Source organism: Ochotona princeps, chromosome 10 (genome assembly GCF_030435755.1).
Source record: "Ochotona princeps isolate mOchPri1 chromosome 10, mOchPri1.hap1, whole genome shotgun sequence".
Taxonomy (NCBI): Eukaryota; Metazoa; Chordata; class Mammalia; order Lagomorpha; family Ochotonidae; genus Ochotona; species Ochotona princeps.
In genome coordinates this window covers 29,600,509-29,622,096 of record NC_080841.1, presented here as the reverse complement: position 1 = coordinate 29,622,096, position 21,588 = coordinate 29,600,509, and the positions used below count along the sequence as shown (strand labels likewise).

The following is a 21,588-nucleotide window of genomic DNA, read 5'->3' as shown; positions in this document are numbered from 1 at the left end:
TTTTGTTCTGGCAGTGTGAACCAAGACAACATCATTCTCATTCACTGTCCTCTCCTTGCCCCTCGCTGCTTCCATCTTCCCAGCCCTGCATCTGTGTCCCTGAGGTTTCCTTCAGTCCTGTCTGGGACCATGTAACATGTAGTCTAATCACAGGGACTGGGCTGCTCAGCGTGTGAAGAAATAATAAAATGTGTGACTTTCCTGGCCTCCCCACCTGCTGCTTGGCAGGAATTCTTAGCACCTCTGCCACAGACGCTTTTGCACCTTTAGGCTAAGTATCCGTGCGTTCCCAGCGTCTCAGCTTGTGCCAGCATTGTGCCTAGGTGGAGTGGGGCAGGTAGGGATGCCTCCTACTGCTCTCTGAAGGTCACTGCTCAGAATCCACCTTCTTTGAACTTGGGGATGGGGCGGGGCAGGGGGCAGGAAGGAAGAGAAGACAGGGGAGGAAGAGAGGGAGGGAACTGGGCAGAGCAGGGAAGCCAACCTGAGCAAACAGTAGTCAGAGTGTCCCCGGGGCTAAAATGGCCAGGAGGTCTAATTCTGGTCTGAGGGGTGGTCCCAGTAGTAGACCCCCCTGGTCGTCCTGTGGCCTCTGCCTTGTGATCTTTTTGGGCCAGGTGGCCTTCCTGCAGGGACACCCCCAGTGCCTGGATTATGGGCCCCCTTTCCGGCCATCCCGGCGCCTTGAGTTCTGCTCCGACTATGAGTCCTTTGGCTGCTGTGACCAGCACAAGGACCGCCGTGTCGCAGCCCGATACCAGGACATCATGGATTACTTCGATCTGAGGGGCCATGAGCTATGTGGAGGTTACATTAAAGACATCCTCTGCCAGGTAGGCCCTGGGCACAGCCCTGAAGGAATGGAGAGGGAGCCCTGGGCAGGGTACCTGCCAGCCCTTTGGGGTTTGAGGTGCTGGGTTGCAGAGGGAGGGTATTGGGGGGAGGGACTTAGGGGACCCAGTCCTTGTGGGGCTCACCAGCCAGGTACTTCACCTTGGAGCTGCAGGCTCCACTGAAGGGAGAGGATGCTGAGTTAGGCTTCCACAGGCACTGCAGGTTCTTCCTGTGGGGTTCTTCTGAGGAAGAGAGGGAGGCCTCCTTTCAGTGCTGAAAGGGCTGGGTTCAACTCCCACCTGTAACCTGTACCGCAGTGGAGTGCAAGATGGAGGGGGTTTCTGCCGAGATCCAGTCTTCCCCGCCCGGGTGATTCTGGAGTGTTGTGTGCCGCAGCTGGGGCTGGAGCCTCTTCCTTGGGGTCCTGCCTGCCCAGCGTCACAGAACTTCAAGCAGCACAGTGGCGGTGACTCAGAGTTTCTGCTTTTCCGGGCTCTCCCACAGCCAAAATCCACATCCCAGGGAGGCCTCGCCTGAACACCGAGGGTTGCAGACTGCATAGTGTTTAGCAGTGCAGGGGCAGAGGTTGACCTTGTTGAGCTGGTGTAGGAGGTGATGCCGGGGAGGGTCACTCTAGGGAGAAGACAAAGTCCAGGCTGACCCGAGACCACCCCTGAGCACATCCCAACAACTGCCTCGCCACCCACCACTTGTCTCTTCATGCTTCTTGCTGCCACTCAGCTGGAACATGCTGGTCACCACCACACTCCTTGCCAGGGACACAAAGTACCAAGCTTCCCAGAGTGTACAGGAGAAGTCACAGCCAGGCTGGGCCCAGAGCCAGCCACCTAGGTAGTGCAGCCCTGGGCAACACTTTTTCCCCTCAATGTCCAGCCCTCAGTAGCTTCCTGGAGAATTAACCCTGGGATAACCATGTGGGCAGTGGCAGGACTTTTGTGAACAGCATTCACACCAATTACTTCTGAGATTTACAAACTTTTTGGGTCCTGGTGTGGTGGCCTAGCAGCTAAAGTCCTTGCCTTGAACACGCCAGGTTCCCATATGGGCGCTGGTTCTAATCCCGGCAGCTCTGCTTCCCATCCAGCTCTCTGCTTGTGGCCTGGGAAAGCAGCTGAGGATGGCCCAAAGCTTTGGGACCCTGCACCCTAGTAGGAGACTTGGAAGAGGCTCCTGACTTCAGATCGACGCAGCACTGGCCGTGGTGCTCACTTGGGGAGTGAATCATTGGATGGAAGATCTTCCTCTCTTGTCTCTCCTCCTCTCTATATATCAGACTTTGCAGTAAAAAGAAATCCTTAATTTTTTTTTCTTTTGTGGATTTGAGGCACTAGGAAAATGTCAGCCAAATAAGCGTCCCTGTGTCCATTTGTTAAAGATATACAAGGATGGGGGTCGGCACAGTGGTGCAATAGGCTAATCCGCTGCCCTGCAGTGCCAGTGTCCCATAGGAGTGTCGATTTGTGTCCCAGATGCTCCACTTCTAATCCAGTTCCCTACTATGGCCTGGGAAAGCAACAGAGGTTGACTCAAGGCCTTGGGACTCTGCACCCACATGGGAGACTGGGCTTTGGATCAGTTCAGCTCTGGGAATTGTGGCCATTTAGGGAGTGAACTAGTGGATGGAAGACTTTCTCTGTTTCTTCTCTCTGTAAAAATCTGCCTTTCAGATAAAACTTTAAAAATCTTTAAAAGAACATCAACAAGTCCTCCCCTGCACATGCAGTGTGTTCCCAGGAAAGACTGTACAGGCAGTGATAATGACTTCTGTGCTATCAGAAATCCAGCATTGTAAATGACTTGTCCAAGGTCATATAGTCCTGGGACACAAATCTAGATGCTTAGACTCCAAGTTGTGGCATTTTGGTCATGAGACGGAACTAATAGCAGGACTGGTCCATGTACTGAGTGATTTTCTGAGCTCTAGCATGAGTAGTTTCACCAGCCGTGCGCATAGGAGACTCAATTGTTGAATCTCCAAATGGAGACGCTTCCTGGACTGAGGTTCCTCACCCAGAAAGCAGGGATGTTTGCTGAGTGAGCTGAGTAGAAGCTTGCTCGGCAGCCCACAGTCAGGGGCAGTAAGACAGAGCAGTACCCACAGGAAGTGTGGCCGGTCTCCTCAGTGCTGATGCTTTGCATATGTTAAACAATTAAGTATTTCTAATGAACATGTAAAGAGATGATTCAGACACTGAATCTCTGGCAGTGACAGACTGAATGTCCATTTTGATCATCTTAATTATATTTCCAACCTGGAAAGGCACAGCCTCTGAAGGAACTAGCACTGTAGCTCCAACCTCCAGATTCAACGAACATGCGCTCTCTACCAAATTACTTCAATTACTTCAGAATTAGATAGGGAAATCAAATCTCATAACTTTAACATTTGTAAGAAAGGGAAAGATTGTAATATTTGGTTCTGTCTTCTTATAACTCTATTCATTCTTTGATAGAACTTGCATGTCAAGAACTAAGCTAAGAAGGCTACAGTGTAGGGCAGAGTGAGAGGTTAATCCATATTCTTTTCTGCCTTTCTAAATAATTAACTATGCAGAAAACTTGGGTCACAGAGAAGTGACTTACCGGTAATTGGTCACAACCCCCCCAGCGCCTGAAGTTTCCCATGTTTACTTGTTCAAACCCACACCAGCTTCCTTCCCTTTCCAGGAGTGCTCGCCCTATGCCGCTCACCTATATGACGCCGAGAACCCGCACACGCCACTCCGGAACCTCCCAGGCCTCTGCTCTGACTACTGCTCTGCTTTCCACTCTAACTGCCACTCCGCCATCTCCCTGCTGACCAATGACCGTGACCTCCAGGACGCCCAGGACAAGGACAGTGCCCGCTTCTGCCACCTCCTCAACCTTCCTGACAGGGACTATTGTTTCCCCAACGTCTTGAGGAACGACCAGCTCAACCGCAGGCTGGGTGTGGTGGCTGAGGACCATGAAGGCTGCCTGCAGCTCTGCCTTGCTGAGGTGGCCAACAGGCTGAGGAACCCTGTCGCCATGGTCCATGCAGGGGACGGCTCGCATCGCTTCTTTGTGGCCGAGCAAGTGGGAGTGGTGTGGGTCTACCTCCCTGATGGCAGCCGCCTGGAGCAACCCTTCCTGGACCTCAAGAGCGCTGTGCTGACCACTCCGTGGATTGGAGATGAAAGAGGCTTCTTGGGTTTGGCTTTTCATCCTCAATTCCGTCGCAACCGCAAGTTCTATATTTATTATTCCTTTCTGGGCAGAAAGAAGGTTGAAAAGATCCGAATTAGTGAGATGAAGGTTTCTCGGGCTGATCCCAACAAAGCTGACCCCAAATCTGAGAGGTGAGATCCACAGGTGAGGGTTTGTAGCTCCGTCAGGTGTGCCCATATAGTGGCAAGTCAGTCCTTGGAGTTGATAAGAGGGGGCCGTACTGGGTTGAGCGCATTTGACAAGGAAGTTGAAAAAGGGACCATTGTTGATTAGAAATCAGACAGCCCACGAGTCACTCAAGTCACTTGTCTTTGTGGAGGCACAGTCATCCCCTCCCCTAATGAGGGTCACGCTTGTTTGCTTTTGTAGAGGATAAGCAACAGTCCGTGACCTTAGGGTTTTGGGAAATTGTCACAGATAGTCTTGATACATCAAATAGAATAATAGCCTCTAATTAGTTCATGGCCATTATATCCCAGGACATGACTTCCCATCCTCACAGCAAGCTGCAGCACAAGGCCATGGTCAGATGAAGACTCACTTGAAGTTGGCCTCAAACTCAAACGTTCTTTCTGCTCTACCCCTCTGCTTGTTTTCCTTCTCCTTTCTGCCTTGTCTTTACATGTTATAACTGGAAAGAACTTGAACAGATAGAGTAGGTCCTGATGAGTTGCTTAAAGGAAGAGATCAGGAATCCTGGTGCAGCAGAGAGTCGGGACAAGCCTTAGAAAGGGACAATTGATGTCATGGCTGGGCTGCAGCTTGTGAGGTCACAGTATGGAAAAAAAAATGGCCCATAAAAGAGTCACACCAGGGAACATGGGGTATCTTAGAGTGCCACAGTTGCCTGCTTCATGGAAACTCTGTGGGGAGTTTTGGTTGCCTTGGCAGGTCCTGTTGTCACTTCTGGGTATTACGAGATGATGGGGCTATATTCAGCTTGGGTCAAACCCTAATGTATAATTTCTTTGTCGCATCTAGGATCATCTTGGAGATAGAAGAACCAGCCTCCAATCACAACGGTGGACAACTTCTCTTTGGCTTGGATGGCTATATGTATATATTCACTGGGGATGGAGGGCAGGCCGGGGATCCCTTTGGCACGTTTGGAAATGCTCAGAACAAGTAAGCTGGGGGCAGTTCCTTCGGAGTGAATCCCTGAGACAGCACTCTCGCTAGGATGGAGGCAAACCCAAATCGCTTACCATAAGCTAAGTTCCCATTCACTGAGGCAGGTGGGGGATGTTTGGTTTTCTGGCCTACAGATTCCAGACCTTGTGTATTTCAGTAGTTAATACTCTGCGCATGTACTGTCACTCTCAGGGTGCTATGTAGGGAAGGAGCCAGAATTTCAAATGCATGTTAGCAGGACATTTTCTACCATGCCGATCATCCAGTTGAGTTAAACTCAACAGTATTGAGCACTGTGTTCCAGGCACTATGCTTGATGTCAGAGACCCAAGAGAAATTAATAAGAAGTAATATGGGTGCTTGCTTGGCAGTTCTGCAGAAGCCAAAACTGGGCAAATGTCTTTCTCTAAAGACTGATTTATTTATTTGAAAGTCAGAGTTACACAGAGAGAGGAAGAGACAAATCTTCCAGCTACTGGGTTACTTCCCAAATAAGTGCAAGCTGTGCCAGGCTGAGGCCAGGAGCCAGCAGATTTTTCTGAGTCTCCTATGGGAGTGCAAGGGCCCAAGCACTTGGTCCATTTTCTGGTGCTTTCCCAGGTGTGTTAGCAGCAAGCTGGATTTGAAGTGGAGCAGTTGAATCTTAAACTGGTGTCCATATGGGATGCTGGCATCACAAGTACGTGGTTCACTTGCTATGCTATTCTGGTCCCTAAATGGGCAAATCTTAATCTCTTGTATACATTTAAAAGAATGATGCAAGTCGTGTTTCCCCAAGTGGCTCCTGCCAGTGTTAATGATCAGTCAGGCCTGTCAAGTGGTCTGCTCTAATGCTCTTGTTCACCTGTGCTTGCCTCTTGGCCTTCCATCTTTCAGAAGTTCACTGCTGGGAAAAGTATTAAGGATCGACGTGAATGGGGCAGGCTCTGGTGGCAGGCAGTACCGAATCCCCTTGGACAATCCATTTGTTTCCGAGCCGGGAGCTCACCCCGCCGTCTATGCCTATGGGGTCCGAAACATGTGGCGCTGTGCTGTAGACCGAGGGGACCCCATCACACGCCAGGGCCGAGGCCGGATATTCTGTGGGGATGTGGGCCAGAACAAGTTTGAAGAAATTGACCTCATTGTTAAAGGAGGGAACTATGGCTGGAGGGCCAAGGAAGGCTTTGAATGTTACGACAGAAAGCTTTGCCTCAATACCTCACTGAGTAAGTAAGCGGTTCTCTGGGTGATTTCATGCATGACATGGGTGGTTTGGATGCGGAAGGAGGAATACCACCTTTGGTGGTTTGAATGATGCCTTATTTGTGTCCTGTGGGACAGCAGTTCTCTGAGTGATCCTCCAACTGCTGGCACCAGAGATGCTTGGCAGTATTTGCTGAAAAGTAGATTCTTGATGTTGACCAATCAATTATTTGTCTATTGTTTGGTTTCCCTGTCCCACCTTATGGGGAAATTAGCTTTCAAATGACCAATCTGCTTGTTGTTTCTGAGTTTGTGTTCTTGAAGCTCTTCTCTGTCTGTAAAATTAGTGATCTTTGGGCCATAGGAATGTTTATTCTGTTTTGTGAAGTGGAGTGTTGTCTGGCTATTGAATAGGTAATAAAACTAGTTAAGTTTATGTTTTTCTTAAAATGTATTTTCTTAGACTTTGCTTAGACCTAATGAATCAAAATCTTGAGTGGACTGGGGAAATGGCCTTGATGTAAGATGTTCTTAACATAAATATGTTCGAGAGAAGTTACATGATTTTGAGAACAACTGGCAGAACAAAATTGCCAGCTTATTTATTTCCCCACTGGGACAGCCCCCTGAAATGATTTGCATCCAGTCATCTGTGAGTGCAGTGCCTAGAATCAACAATCATACTGCCCTTTGGAAACTCTGCCTGGCTTAAGAGCCAAATATTCTGACTCCATCAGTCTTGCTGAGTTGTGTCTGTCCTCTAAGTTACCAAGCAGTTGTATAGAGCCTCACAATACTTTCCATCTCCTTAAACCTGATTACCTGCCCTATAAACTTTGATGGAAAATCTAGATATGTGAGAATATTTAACTTCAAAAACAGATCATAATATGATTGGTTTATTGGGAAGAATGACTAATTCACTTGCCAATCTGTCCTGATGACTAAAGAGATAAAGTATTCCTCACTGAGCCAATCAACTGTATTTCAAAGCCCTTTTCTTCCTCCTTAAAGTGCCCTTGACACCTTTGCCTTGCTCCTGGACAGATGATGTTCTGCCAATCTATGCCTATGGCCACGCTGTGGGGAAGTCAGTCACAGGAGGCTATGTCTACCGTGGATGTGAATCTCCAAATCTGAACGGTTTCTACATCTTTGGGGACTTCATGAGTGGGTAAGGAAGGACCAATATAACCTCTACCTTTGTTATTTGCAACTTTTTATTGGGTGTCACTTACATATGATGGACTACAAGCTCTTAAGAGCATGGCGGGATAAAGTTTTATGAATGTATCACCACTAATCATGTCATAATGCAGAGCTTATCTGTCATCCTTGAAGGTTCCTTCTCTATTAACCTGTCAAAGCCCTCTCTCTCTCTCTCTCTCTCTCTCTCTCTCTCTCTCTCTCTCTCTCATTCTCATTCCCTTCATGTGTGCCTGCACATAGAATAGCCAGAGAGAACTCCTCTCACCAGACGTTAGTTCTGCTTCTGGAACTTCCTATATGGATGGAATCATAGTGATTGCACTGCTTTCTTTGAGAGTTGTCTGTGAGATTCATCCTTGCTGTGAACATGTATCAGTAGTTTTTCTTCTTGATGGCTTGGCAGTGTTCATTTGTATGAGGGCATTATAATTTATTCACCTATTCTTTAGTGATGGATACTGAGTTTTGGGATGTTGTGAGTAAATTGTTATAATGTTTGTAGTTTTTAGGGCAGGGTCTTGTAATCTATGTTGATACTATATAAATGGTATTTTGTTAAATTTCAATTTATGATTCTTTATCCTGCAGAATTTTTTTTTTTTTTTTTGCATATTGATCTTGTATCTGGCAGCCTTGCTAATTCCTCGCTGGTTTTAGTAGCTATTTTAAAAAAATATTCTGTTGGGTCTTACATGTGAATGAGCATTGATCTGAGACAATAGGTATCTTTTATTTTCTCAGATTGAGTTTCTTTATTGGTTTATTGTTTTTAGCTTCTATATAATAGAGTGGAATAAAAAGTGTGCTGTGAGGCAACTACTTGCTATTACGTCAATGTAATAGTAACAGCTAGTGGATTGTGAGCCCTTATCAGAAATACTGGTGAGGTCTTTATTACATGATTGGTTGTTTTAACTTTCACAACAGTTACCATTTTACAGATGAGGAAATTGCAGCTTACATGTGCTAGACAACTAGCCACAGGTCACAGAACTCAGAAAAGTAAGTCTTACAGTGGTACGAATTTCACAGGGCACCAAACTTGTGTGTGTGTGTGTGTTTAAAGATTCTATTTTTATTGGGAAGTCAGATATACATAGAAGAGGAGAGACAGAGAAGAGGAGAGACTTCCATGCATTGATTCACTCTCCAAGTGGCCACAATGGCCAGAGCTGAGCCAATCTGAAGCCAGGAGCCAGGAGCTTCTTCCAGGTCTCCCACCCTGGTGCAGGGTCCCAAAGGTCTGTGCTGTCCTTGACTGTTTTCCCAGGCCACAAGCAGGGAACAGGATGGGAAGTGATGCTGCTGGGATTAGAACTGGCGCCCATATGGGATCCCAGTGTGTGCAAGGCAAGGACTTTAACTGAGACAAAAACAAAACAAAATGAAACAAAACACTTGTTTTATAATATTAAAGTATACACTTCCCCATCTAGAGCAGCTTTGCTTTTGGGGGGACCATTAGTTATTCATCTTTTTGTGGGAGACCCAGTTCTTGAACTTGAGGATTCAGAGATTCTAGATGAAAAAATTTCCTGCAGAGTGGCAATATGGATTCCTAAAATATAAGGTTTTATTTTTCATGTAGTCGACTTATGGCTTTGCAGGAAGATAGGAAAAGCAAGAAGTGGAAGAAGCGGGACATTTGCTTGGGCAGCACTGTGACCTGTGCCTTCCCAGGGCTGATCAGCACCTACAGCAAGTTCATCATCTCCTTTGCCGAAGACGAAGCAGGTAACAAACATGAAGTCAGGTTGGTCAGCCTCAGTGAGCATTTCTTGCTATTGCTGTGCTGACACGGCGACCGCTGTTCTCCCATTATCACTGCCTTCTAGTCCTGTTTTAGCAGGAACTGGATTCCTTCTCATCACTTTACATTCTCCACATCACTTGGGCATTGCAGCTCCCCTGCATTGCCATCAGTCTGCTCAGTTCAGCGACATGGAAATGGACTGAATATGTCTACCTCCACTCTGGGTTGAGCCACACACCTCATGGCCAGGGATTGTCAAGATCTATGCTGTCACCTGTTTATTCTTTTAATAACAAAGGAGGTTCACGAGCCCTTCCTTCCCTGATGTGTTCTTTTTGTTTAAATTTTTTCTTTATTTTTGACAGTCTTTACATGGTTAAGTAGGGCACAAAGTTCAAGGGCTACAGGAAATGGGTAAGACTATTATTTCCACATTTTCTTCTTTTTCTGTATCTGGGGTAAATGGGGAGATAAAGGGAGAAGCCCCACCCAGTCTCCCACCCACCCAAGGTCCCTGATGTGGGGCATGTTTTGAGGGTCTTGTTCAAGTGGTTTTGATAGTTCAACAGTTCTGAATTGCTGCCAATCCCACCATTCCAAGCACGATGAAGTTGCTGCAGAATCCACTGATTGACATAGTCCACCTTAGAGTCTCCATTTGCCCAGTTTTTCACTGCCAACATATGGCTGGGGTAGTTGATTGATTAGTTCTGTCCTCTGTTGTAGTGCCAGGTATCCTCTGCAGGTTCTAATAGACTGCCATGTCCTCCACGCACACCTGACTGTGCTGTCCACTTCTCTGTCTGAGCCTCTGAGGAGGCTTGGCTCTGGTCCCTGATCTGTTCTAACTCCAGTTACAGAAAAAGGACACAGGGCCAAGGTGAGCAGAGTGTGAGAATCCTGTTGGAGTCTGCCCAGGTGGGAGGGGCATGGCTCAGGATAAACCAGCTGGTGGGGCTGGGCTCTTTCCTGACTTCGTGAAGCATCTGTGAGCAAGGGAAAAGTAAAATAATAAGAAAACAAATAAACTCACACACATGATTTATTTAGTTTTGTTGGGAATGGGGAGGGGAGAGAGAGAGAGAGAGAGATCGAGATCTTATCTTCCATCAGTTGGTTCATTCGCTAAATGCCCACAAAAGCCATTCCGAGTCAGCCAGAAGGCCAGAGTTGGGAACCCAGTCCAGACCTTCAGCCAACACATGCTGCCTCCCTGGCTGTGCTAATTGCTAACAGGAAACTGGACTAGAAGCAGAGCAGTTGGAATTAGAAGCCAGAACTCTGACAAGTGTGTCAAGTAGTATCTCTCTTTTTTCCTTTAAAGGTGTATGTTTTATTTTGAAAGTTAGGAGTCTAGAGAGAGGGAGAAACACATGCACATACACATGGAGAGACAGTGAGGGTGGGGGGGAAGAGCACTCTTCTCCCTGCAGGTTCAGTCTGCAGATGACTGCAATGGCCAGTGTCAGGCCAGGCCAGGGCAAAGCCAGAAGCCAGGAGCTTCATCCAGGTCTCATCCACTTGGTGCAAGTGCCTAAACTTTTGGGTCACCTTCCACTGCTTTTCCCAGGTCATTAGCAGATTGGAAGTGGAGTGGCTAGTACACAAATAAATACCCATGTGGAATGCTGGTGACTCAGGCAGTAGTCATAATACCAGCCCCAAGGGGCATCTTAATTACTGTACCCAAATGTCCTCCCAAGGTATTTTTTTTGTGAGAAATGTAAGAGTACACTAGGTGAGAGTTTGCTCAGTAGGCAGACTAGGCATATACTAAGGGTATTGGCAAAGAAAAGCACATATGCATAGGTGAGAAAGAGAGAGGCTCAGCTCTACAAAACTTTTAAATATGGGGCTGGCTTGGTGGCATAGCCAGATAATTTCCTCCTGCAGTGATGACTTCCCATAGGGCACAGGTTTTAGTCTTGCCTTCTCCACTTCCAATCCAGCTCGCTGCTAATGCAAACGGGAAAGCAGTGGAGGATGGCCCAAGGCCTTGGGTTCCTGCAGCCACATGGGAGACTCGGAAGAAGCTCCTGGCTCCCAGCTTTAGACCAGGGCTTGAACCAGCAGATTGACAATCTCTTGCTGTCTCTTTCTCTGTTACTCTGACCTTGAAATCAAATAATTCTTTAAAAAATAATTTCCACATACTTTACAGAGAACTGACTTAAAAGTTATTTGTTTTAATTTTATTTAAATGGAGTGGTGGTAGTGGAGAGAGATCTTTCTTCTGCTTGTTCACCCCAAGATGTTTGCAACAGCCAGGAATGGGCCTGCCCTCAGCCGGGAGCCCAGAAGTTGATTTCGGTCTCCCACCTGGTGGCAGGGACGCGCTACCTGAACCATCATCTGCTGCTTCCCAGAGTGTCTGTCAACAGGAAGCTTGATCAGAAGCTGAGGAGCTGGGACTCCAGCAGGCCATGTGATATGAAGCATGGGCAGCTCAAGTGACATTGTAACATTGTAATCTCCGTGGCTTATGCCCAATCTGTAATTTTTTTCTAACTTCATCTTGACTAGGTTTCATTTTGAAATATAACATTTTCACATTTTAAATAAGTCCAGTATTTGCCAGTGGATATGGCCATGCTTAAAGGTAAGAAATGAGGATAAAATGGCCTTTCAGGTCCTTGCCAGACCTGGATTCTCTGTAGGTGCTTGGGTTCTTTCAGCTCTGAGCTGTGGGCAGACTTATTGGTAGACCTGTCCCTGGGCAGGTCAGGAAGAGATGAGGCAGCTCTGGGACCCTTCTCAGCTAGCCTATAGAGAATTTGATGTGAACATTCTGTAGGATCAGATGGCATTCTGGAAAATTCAAGCATTTCTAATAGAAATCAACATGAATTTTGATGGAAAGTTCAGGCACAGAGAAAAGTAGAGTGAGCACAGGTTGGAAAGGGGATGGTGGTGGGCTTCTCCCCACTGCCCTGCCCTGCCCCCAGGAGGCAGGATTGCCCAGGAACACTGGGGTCACCTTTAAGGACAGACCACAGGGCCCCCAGCTTTGATGGATTGGTTTGTTGTGCCTGCAGATGTATTACAGGAGAAAACAGGCAGCTGCAAAAACACATTCACTGCAAAAAACCTCAGTGTTCTTGGCTCAATTTTAGGACATGGGTTGGCCAAGGTGTTCCTAAATCAAACACTGCCCAAGGGCAGCCCTAAAGCCAGTGACTGTTCCCCAGGCAAGTTTGTTTCTTGGGAAGCTGCGAGTTTTTTTTGCACAAACACTTGCATACTTTTTGCTCTTTAGCATAGTCTTTTCCACTTAGAGACATTTTTAGATTTGAGCATTATTTCATTTTTTTTTCTTATCACTTGTCAGTTGAGGAAAATTCTTACTTCCTGTGTTGAGTTTCATAGCTGGTGTGAATAAAGAATCCCTGAGTGAATGGCAGGTGTGGGACTGCCCAACTGTCAGGATTGTGGAATGTCAATCACTGAGGCATGTTCCCAAGAGGGCTGGCCAAAGTGATGCTGCTTGCAGTCAATTCACATTGTATGCCCTGTGTTCCTCAAGTCCTCCTAAAATGTATACACTAAGAACATGAGCATGGGGCCTGGTGCGTGGCATTCCTAAGTGGCCTCCACTTAGGAAGTCAGCGTAACTCATCTGTCCACAAACCAACAGCTCTTTTGGTGGCTGTCACTCCACGCAAGGGGCTCTGAGAAATCCATGCCACCTCACAGTGTGCCCAAGGCAAGCATTGGAACCATTCTCTGCACATTCAAGGAAAGCTGTTGTTGACACTCTCCAGCGCTGTGTAAAAAGCTCTAGGTCTTTCGGACTTGCTGTTTAACAGATATTTTCTTCCAAACCAACGTGGAAGAGAATGTAAGGCAATAGCCAGTGGATTTAATTTAATGTAATTGCACCAAGGCACCAAGCCAATAGCAGTGTTGCAAGCCAAAGCACCAGCAGGAACCAGGATTATAGGACCCTTCTGAGTATCTGAGAATCGTTTGAGATGTTGGGATCCCGTTTTACCAATAAATAAATATCTGAGGGTTGGCCTGGTGTGATGGATCAAGGGCTAAATCCTCACTTTGCAAGTGCCAGGATCTCATATGGGCACCAGTTCATGTCCTGGATGCTCCATTTCTCATCTGTCTCCCTACTGTGGCGTGAGAAAGTAACGGAGGATAGCCCAAAGCCTTGGGACTCTGCACCCATGTGGGAGACCCTAAAGATACTCCTGGTTCCTGGCTTTGGATCAGCTTAGCTCCAGCTGTTGTGTCCATTTAGGAGAATGAAACAGAGGATGAAAGATCTTTTTCTCTGTGTCTCCTCTCTGTAAATCTGATCTGTGTTTTCAATAAAAAGAAATAAATCTGTCTAGTGAAATTTGTTAAGTGCACAGACCTCCGAAGCTCATTACTGGTCTTTTGGAAAGGCATTTTGCTATTTCACACTGAAGTGTCTTTGATGGGAAGATAGGTCTTGGAAGCCATTCCTGTCTACCTTGTTCATCCGCCTTCCCTGAAGGCAGCAGGAAGGTTAAGTTTTCCATGAGTTGGATTAGTAGACAAAGGCCCCCAGGAGACTGTCTATACAGCGTTGAAATTGAAGCACATGAATAAAGCAATAGACCTGTAGTTTAAAGTGAATATTTCTCTTATGATAAAACATATATATATATAAATCTTTAAATATCCAAGGGTTATGCAGATTAAGAGGTCACCCAAGATAATGCAGTGGTGTTACCAGAACTCAACTACAATTTTCTTTTAAGATTTATTTATTTTTATTGGAAAGTCAGATTTACAGAGAGGAGAGACAGAGAGAAATATCTTCTATCTGCTGGTTCACTCCCCAAGTGGCCGCAATGGCCAGAACTGAGCAAATCTGGAGCCAGGAGCCTCCTCTGGGTCGCCCACATGGGTGCAGGGTCCCAAGTCATTGGACCATCCTTGACTGCTTTCCCAGGCGACAAGCAGGGAGCTGGAAGGGAAGTGCAGTAGCTGGGATATGAACTGGCACCCATATGGGATCCCGGCACATGAAAGGTGAGGCCGTTAGCCACTAGGCTATTGTACAGGGCCCTCAACTATAAATTTCCTGAAACGTTGGTAGTCCTGAAGTTGGGTTCTTAGCTCTATGTTAGCGTGGCTGTCATACAGAGCAAGAATCGAAGTGGAACCACTGTGAGAAAGGAGCCACGTTTCCACAGTCCAAGCATTAAAGCATAGCAAGAAACTGGCTGCACGTGGGAGAACATGGGTACAGATGCTTTTTGGGGGCATGGAGGAAGCAGCAGGCAGGCTGGGTGTGGGGAGGGTGTCAAGAAATGGAGAAGGAAGAGGGAAAATGAGAGTGAGGCTTAGGGAAAACGGCCCTCAGGTGGGGCTGGTGGAATCAAGCACTTAAGGAAGGGGTCTACTCACTGTGGGCTCCAGAGGGCTCTTGGAGAATCCCCATCACGTGAAAAAGTTGGGTAAAGTGGGTCTGGTGCAGTACCTAGTAGCTAAAGTTCTTGCCTTGCACACCTGTGATCCCATGTGGGCACCTGTTTGTGTCCCTGATTTCCACTTCCCTTCCAGCTCCCTGCTTGTGGCCTAGGAAAGCAGTCAAGGATGGCCCAAAGTCTTGGGCCCCTGAATCCACATGGGAAACCCAGAGGAAGCTCCTGGCCTCTGATTGGCTGAACTCTGGCCATTGCAGTTAGTTGGGGAGTGAACCAGCGGATGGGGGAGCTTCCTCTCTGTCTCTCCTTCACTCTGTAAACAAATAAATCTTTTTATTTATTTATTTTTTTTAACAAGTTGGAGAAGGAAACAGGTGCTTGCAGAGGCAAAGCTTCCAAGAGCAAAGAGGTGATCTGGGAGAGGCATTTTTAGTTCACATACAGTTACCACTGCTAGGCCACACTCTGAGCTTTGGGGCATTGTTGATGACTGCTTTTCCCTACTCCCTTGCAGGGGAGTGAAGGCCTGGCTGTGAACCAGGGATCCAGGGCCCTGAACAGGGCCTTACTGCATTCAAGGGCTGCAATCTCCTCTTGGTGGCTTTCTTTGTGTGCAGCTCTGCTCAGCTGACCTGATGTGTTATCACAGTGTACTTCCTCCTGTTTCCTTAGGGGAGCTGTACTTCCTGGCCACCTCATACCCGAGTGCCTATGCAGCCTACGGATCTATTTACAAGTTTGTTGACCCCTCCAGGTGAGTTGTGGTGTCCTTTTCAGCTCAGGTGCATTTTTGTCCGCCCTCACCTTGATGGCAGTCACATCCTCTGCCCCCTGAGAGCATCACCAGAATGATCGAGGAAGCAAACTTTTCGAGGTGGGGCATCTTTTGTCTGTCAAGACCCATTTGGATTTTTCTAATATCATTCGTGGGTCATTCAAAATGATCAACTTAAAAACTAGCGTACTATGGATTTATTAAATTTTGAGTCACACTTGAATTGGTGTTGGCAGGGCCAAAAGAAATTATTTTCCCGGCCTACAGCCTGTGGGTTCTTTACCCCTGCCAAGATAGATGTAAAGTGGTTTAAATAAACGTGCAAAACAATGTACTTATAAGAAGTAGGGAAGATTCGGGAAATGGTCTTGCAGCTGTTGGAGATAAAGATCTAGAGACTCAGAATAGCCAGTCTCAATCTGTGGCTCCTAAAAAAAACATGTGCTTCTGAAAATGTCTGGGCTCATCTGACAGCAGGTGTCCATCTGTGAGCAGCTGAGTGAATATTGGTGCTCTCTCTCCTGGGCTGGGTTGTCTCAAGCCTCTCCACCTGGCCTCTCTGGAACTCAGTTATAGTATCCAGGCACTTGGTGCATACCAGGCTGTTAACTTCTCCCTTGTTCGCCTCTCTCCAAGGCTAACAGTCCTTCAACAGAGTAGCCCAGGTCCACAATACAAGTTGCCACTGGTGAGTTGTTGAGCAGGTGGTCACTGTGGCTGCCCCTGGGAGGGTGGTGCAGTATTTCCACCATGAGGACTCTGGATCGAGTGCTGAATTTGTTTCAGGATTCTTACCCAAACCAGGGAAGTCTTTCTGGGATTGAGCTATTAAATCTGCAGAGCAAAACTTCCCTCTGAGGCTTATGCAACACATATTTGGGTTAGAGTTGAGTAGACATTAGGTAACTAGGTCCAAGTTATTGATTAGAGCTCTGGGCTGACAGCTCTGGCCTAGCTCAGCTTCTATCTGACAACAAGGCCTCCCTCTACTTGGTGCATTGTCAGAAGTTTCTGCAAGAGGCTCTGACCTGGATCCTGGGCTGCATATTCTTGGCTGAGTGTGGAGCACAGTGTCGAGGAATGAACTTGGTACTGGGCTGTCTCCTGTTCCGGGTCTACCTCCGTGTGTATCCCACATATGCACCAGGGATGGAGCAGGGCCAGGCACACCTGCCTAAGGAATTCGGCTCTTCCCCCTAACAAGTTTCCTGTGTGAAGTCATTCTTCTTTGGCAGTTTCCTGATAGGTTTGTGGCTAGCTGAACTCCCTTTTTTAAAAAAATTTTTTTTTATTAATTTTTATTGGAAAGGCAGATTTCTAGAGAGAGAAGGAAAGACAGAGAAAAAGATCTTCCATCCTCTGGCTCACACCCCAAATGGTTGCAATGAGTACAGCTGAGCCAATCTGAAGCCAGGAGCCTCCTCTGTTCTCCCACATGGGTACAGGGCGTTAAGGCTTTGGGCCATTCTCTGCTACTTTCCCAGGTCACAAGCAGGGAGCTGAATGGGAAGTGGAGCAGCAGGGATTAGCACCGGTGTCCATATGGAATGCTGCTCTTGGAGGTGGAGGATTAGTGGGTTGAGCCAATGCGCCAGTCCTGAACTCCGCTCTCATAAGAGCATCCGTGGGAGTGTCAGCTGTAAAGCCTTGTACCATGCGGAAGATGTCTTTCTGCACTTACTTTGTCTGGGTTTGCTGTTCCCTGAGTCATCGCTGTGTTCCAGCTGCTGTGCTGAGTGCTGTGTGCAGGTTCTCACTTCATGCTAACAGATTCCTCACCCGTGCAGGCTGACAGCCACAGTCCATGAATAAGGAAGTGAAGTCTGAGAAAGTGAAAGGACTGGCTTGAGGTAGGAAGCCTTTCTCTTGGTCAAAGTTCATCAGCTGTTCACTCAGTACAGCTGCGTCCATCCCAGCACCCAGGCTCTGTACCACTCTGTTGTAATGAACCGGACCTGCTCTGTTTACTTAATCAGCCTGCGTTTGCCCCAGCATGCAGTCCCTGCATCCCATGGGCAGTTGGTTGACTGATACATTTTCCCCCTCTCCTGGCTTTTCCTCCTGCCCATCTTTAAGAGGCAGCAAACTATAGTGGTCAGCAAGCCAGACTCGGGAGCCTGTGTTTAGATCTCGGCTTTGTCAGTGAGCTTGAGCCCATTTCTTAGCCTTTGCGTACCATACTTTCCTGTCTGTTGAGTGGGAATAATAACAGCACCTGCTTCCTAGGCATGGTATGAAGACTGAATGAGTTAATATTTCTGAAGCACTTAGAATAGTGTCTAGGTACTTTCTAGGGGTTTGCCTAATGAATAAAGCTACTTCTTCCTGGGGGTGTGGAATGAGGCTCAGAGTTGGAGAAGGCAGACAGGCAGTGGGGGCTGCTGGGAAGTTTCAGCTCTACCCTGACCAGCAGCAGAGCTTACCACCACCAGCATCCCTGTTTTCTCAGAAAAGCCACCCAGGGGACAAGCGATTTGAGACTGAGTGAGTTACGAGGCAGGGAGCTGGGTGTTATTTAAGGGGACTGTGTCACCCAATTTCTTGAAGTTGCTACCACCACCGTCATCTTCCTCCTCTTCCTGCTCCTCCTCATTATTGTCATCTTTAGAGCACCTGTTATGTGTTCCAACTGTCTTTTTTTTTTCCTAATCAGTCACTTGTGTCGTTCCAGATACCCAGCTCTCATTTAATCTTCACTGTGTGGTTGCAAGATGGGTACTATTACTTTTTGTATTTCATACATGCAGAAATTAAGACTGGACAAGTCTTCCTTGCCCTGGTCACTGGGGTTAGGACCCAGTTCTGTTACTATGCCCTTGCTCTTAACCCCTACTGTCTCCAGGGGATCTCAAGTGCCCTTTCTTCCCTCAGCTGAGCTCACAGCAGGTTTTCTAGTATCTACTCCACGCCCCTGGGTAAGGACTGCCAGTGTGTGTGTCCTGGTGACCTGCCTTCCTGATGGAATCCTGGGAGTCTTGTGACCTCACCCTGTTCTCTCTTCATTTTTTAGGCGTGCACCCCCAGGCAAGTGCAAACACAAGCCAGTGCCAGTGCAAACCAAGAGTAAGCGGATTCCGTTCCGGCCACTTGCCAGTGAGTTTGTCTTTGGGTCTTAGATTCAGGGCTTAGCCTGCCAGGGCCACAGACAGGCGCCTCAGTGCCCTCAGTCTAATCCTGGGCGTGGGGTGGGGTGTCTTAGCTTCCTCCCTAAGAGACAATGTTTTAATGAGGTTGTTCCTTGTTGTTCAGTCTGTTTACATCTTCCGTGACTCCCAGTGAGTGGGAAGGACACCTGCTTCTCCTGGGGCCTGCTGTCTGTCCATTCATAACTTTCATCATTTATGTATCACTCATTCAGTACTTAATGTTATGGCAGGCACTGGAGGGTGTGGGCAGCAGTGAATGCCAAGGTCTGTGATCCAGAGCACTCCAGAGTCAAACATGAACTGGAGTCGGGCAGGCCGTATAGAGACAGGGAGCCCTGAGGTTGTGCCGTGGAAGGTTGCCCAGGGCATGCAGAGGGCCCCGAGGGTGAGGAAGTCTTCCTCAGGGAGACCAGGAAGTCAGGAGGTACCCAGAGAGGATGCTGCTAGATCGAAGGGAGCACGCCCAGTCAGGCATCTCTGCACTGACCTTGCCTGGAAGACGGTATGTTTACATAGATGTAGACCAGGTAGTGAAAGCCTCCATGCACTTATGGGTTTCCCGGGAGGTGCTGCCCTTCTAGCTACTTTCCAGGGATTTGTATTTCTCACCAAACAAATGCTTGTTCCCCAGAGACGGTCTTGGATTTGCTAAAGGAGCAATCAGAGAAAGCTGCCAGGAAAACATCCAATGGCACCTTGGCTTCCAGTGCAGACCGGGCCTCATCCAAGAAGCTGGCTTCTGCCACACGCAACAAGACAAGGCTGCGAGGGCCTGGGAGAAAGAAGAAAGCCAGAGCGTGGTTTCCAGCCTCCCAGGGGCTGAGGAAGAAGAGCCCGCACGCCCGCAGTGGCAGGACAAGGCTTTCAGCACAGCGGAGGCCAGCAGGGGGTCGTCTCCCTTAACCCTTGGTGAAGGTGGCCCAGGGCACTGTGGCAGAGAGAACTCCAGCTTGTCACTTGGGAGCTACTGCTCATCCTGAGGTTGGAGTGGAGGAAGGAGCAGGTGGGCAGGACTTTCCATCAAGATTCTCATGGTTGTCCTCTCTGGCAAGGCTTGCCATCTACGGAGTGACAAGTGGGCTTTGTACACATACACAATGCTTCTGCAGGCAGGCCATGTTGCCCACTGCAAGTCTCTCTGGGTGGCTACTGGGTCCACCAGTCTGGAATTCCTTGGGATGTCTCTGGGATGTCTTGTAAATGCCTGTGAGCTGAAGGAATAAATTAACATTGGTGCACACTAACCCCTGTCCTTTGAGCTTCTGGATGCTTCTCTGGCATTAGGAAATCTAGCCTGCCTCACAGAGTTTGCCTGAGAGCTGTAATTTCCACCCTGCCTCGTCTGGATCTAGGAAGGAGGCTTGTCATTGACAGCTTCCATGGAAGGTGGAAGTACCCTCTGAAGTGGTACCCCTTTGCCCCAGCCCAAAGTTCACAAAGTGAACCCAGTGTGGGTTCATTTTCATCCTTCCAACACCCACCACTTAGCCTTGGCAAACAGTGTAATAAACTTAACTCTTTTATTTTGTCCCTATAATGTGCCAAGTTTATACTTGATGTACTTTCTCTTGAAACCTCACTACCTTTCTCTTTTTGGCTGCTGTAGACCTGCATTTGAGGATGGAGACAGTGAGGCTTCAGCAAGGTAGGTGACAGGCTGCAGGGCTGAGGCAGCAGGGAACCTTTCAGCTAGCCTTGACTGCTGCCTTGTTGGCATCTCCCAGGCACCTGCCTTCCCCAAGGGGCTGTAGTGAAGGGTTGATATGAGAAGGCTTAGAACAGAAGAAATGATCCCCGTTTTCTTGAAGTACTTCAGATCATGCAAACCATCAAAATGCTTGGGGCCACTTGGCTAATGAGGAATGAAACAATAAAATCCTGGAACTGTTAAGGCTAAACTGAGGTCACGTGACACTGCTTAGCTAGGGTTGGTTACACCTGGGCAGATTCTGAGACTTCCATAAAAGCAGGCTCTGTTTTCGGTGCCCGCTCCTCCCCGCCCCTCAATCCATCACATTTCTGATTTTTTTCTTTTTATTCAGTCTTTATGAAAGTTGCAAAGCATTCCATGATTTTCTGAAGATTGCTTTTTGGATGATCTTTTAATTTTATCCCTTTAATCCTCCAAATAGCACCCTTTCCTTTCTTGCCCTACAGCTTTCCTGGCAGCTCCTGCAAATACTCTTCAGGATCTGAGCAACCCTATTATTATTTTAAAATTTTTGATATGAAATAAATGAGATCTTCCATCGGTTGGTTCACTCCCCAAATGCCCACAGCAGGCTGGGACTGGGCCAGGTTGATGTCAGGCGCTTGGAAGTCCACCTGGGTCTCTCATGTGGGTGGCAGGACCCCACGTTCTGCTGCCTCTCAGGATGTGTGTCATCAGGAGGCTACAGTTAGAAGCAAAGGTGGAGGCAGCACCTGATCCCCAGGCACCAGGGTATGGGATGTGGATGTGCTAGGTAGGATCTGAACTGTCCCACCAAACGCACTATTAGCTCCTTCTCAGAGGAAGGTATCTGGAGAAATATTAAATCCTGGAACATTGTGTTGAAAGATGTATTAAAACCCTGGGGGCGTTCAACCTTTGGACCCAAAGCCTCATTTGACCCACTGGATCTTTCTTTTAAACACATGGCAAAAATACAGTCCGACCTGCAATTATTTGAGCTCTGGGTTCTTGTTTCAATAGAAGGGGCTGGAAGTTTTGAATAGGGCAGAAGGGAAGCGATGGACACCTTAATGTTGGGAAGCCGGGGGGGGTGGGTTGGCAGCATGTCCCTCTCTGGCTCACTGGCTTACAAGATGGCAGATAATGCCCGTGAACCTTAACGGATATGGCTAGGATGGTTTAGGGGTTAGGAAAGCGGACAGGTCGGCCGGAGCTGGTGTTGCGGCCTGATGGTAGGGGGATGGCGCAGAACGCTTCTTTTT

At 47.8% G+C, this 21,588-nt stretch overlaps 1 protein-coding gene across 1 annotated transcript; it reads left to right on the top strand.

Annotated features, from left to right (window-relative positions):
- Nucleotides 1-463: 463 nt before the first annotated feature.
- HHIPL2 (HHIP like 2) lies at nt 464-19,829 on the top strand. Its single transcript, XM_004578905.3, has 9 exons — nt 464-833; nt 3,523-4,175; nt 5,026-5,169; nt 6,052-6,383; nt 7,408-7,534; nt 9,158-9,303; nt 15,403-15,484; nt 18,516-18,598; nt 19,283-19,829. The coding sequence occupies exons 1-9, from the start codon at nt 522-524 to the stop codon at nt 19,552-19,554; spliced, it is 2,151 nt and encodes a 716-aa protein (XP_004578962.2). The 5' UTR covers nt 464-521; the 3' UTR covers nt 19,555-19,829.
- Nucleotides 19,830-21,588: the final 1,759 nt, after the last annotated feature.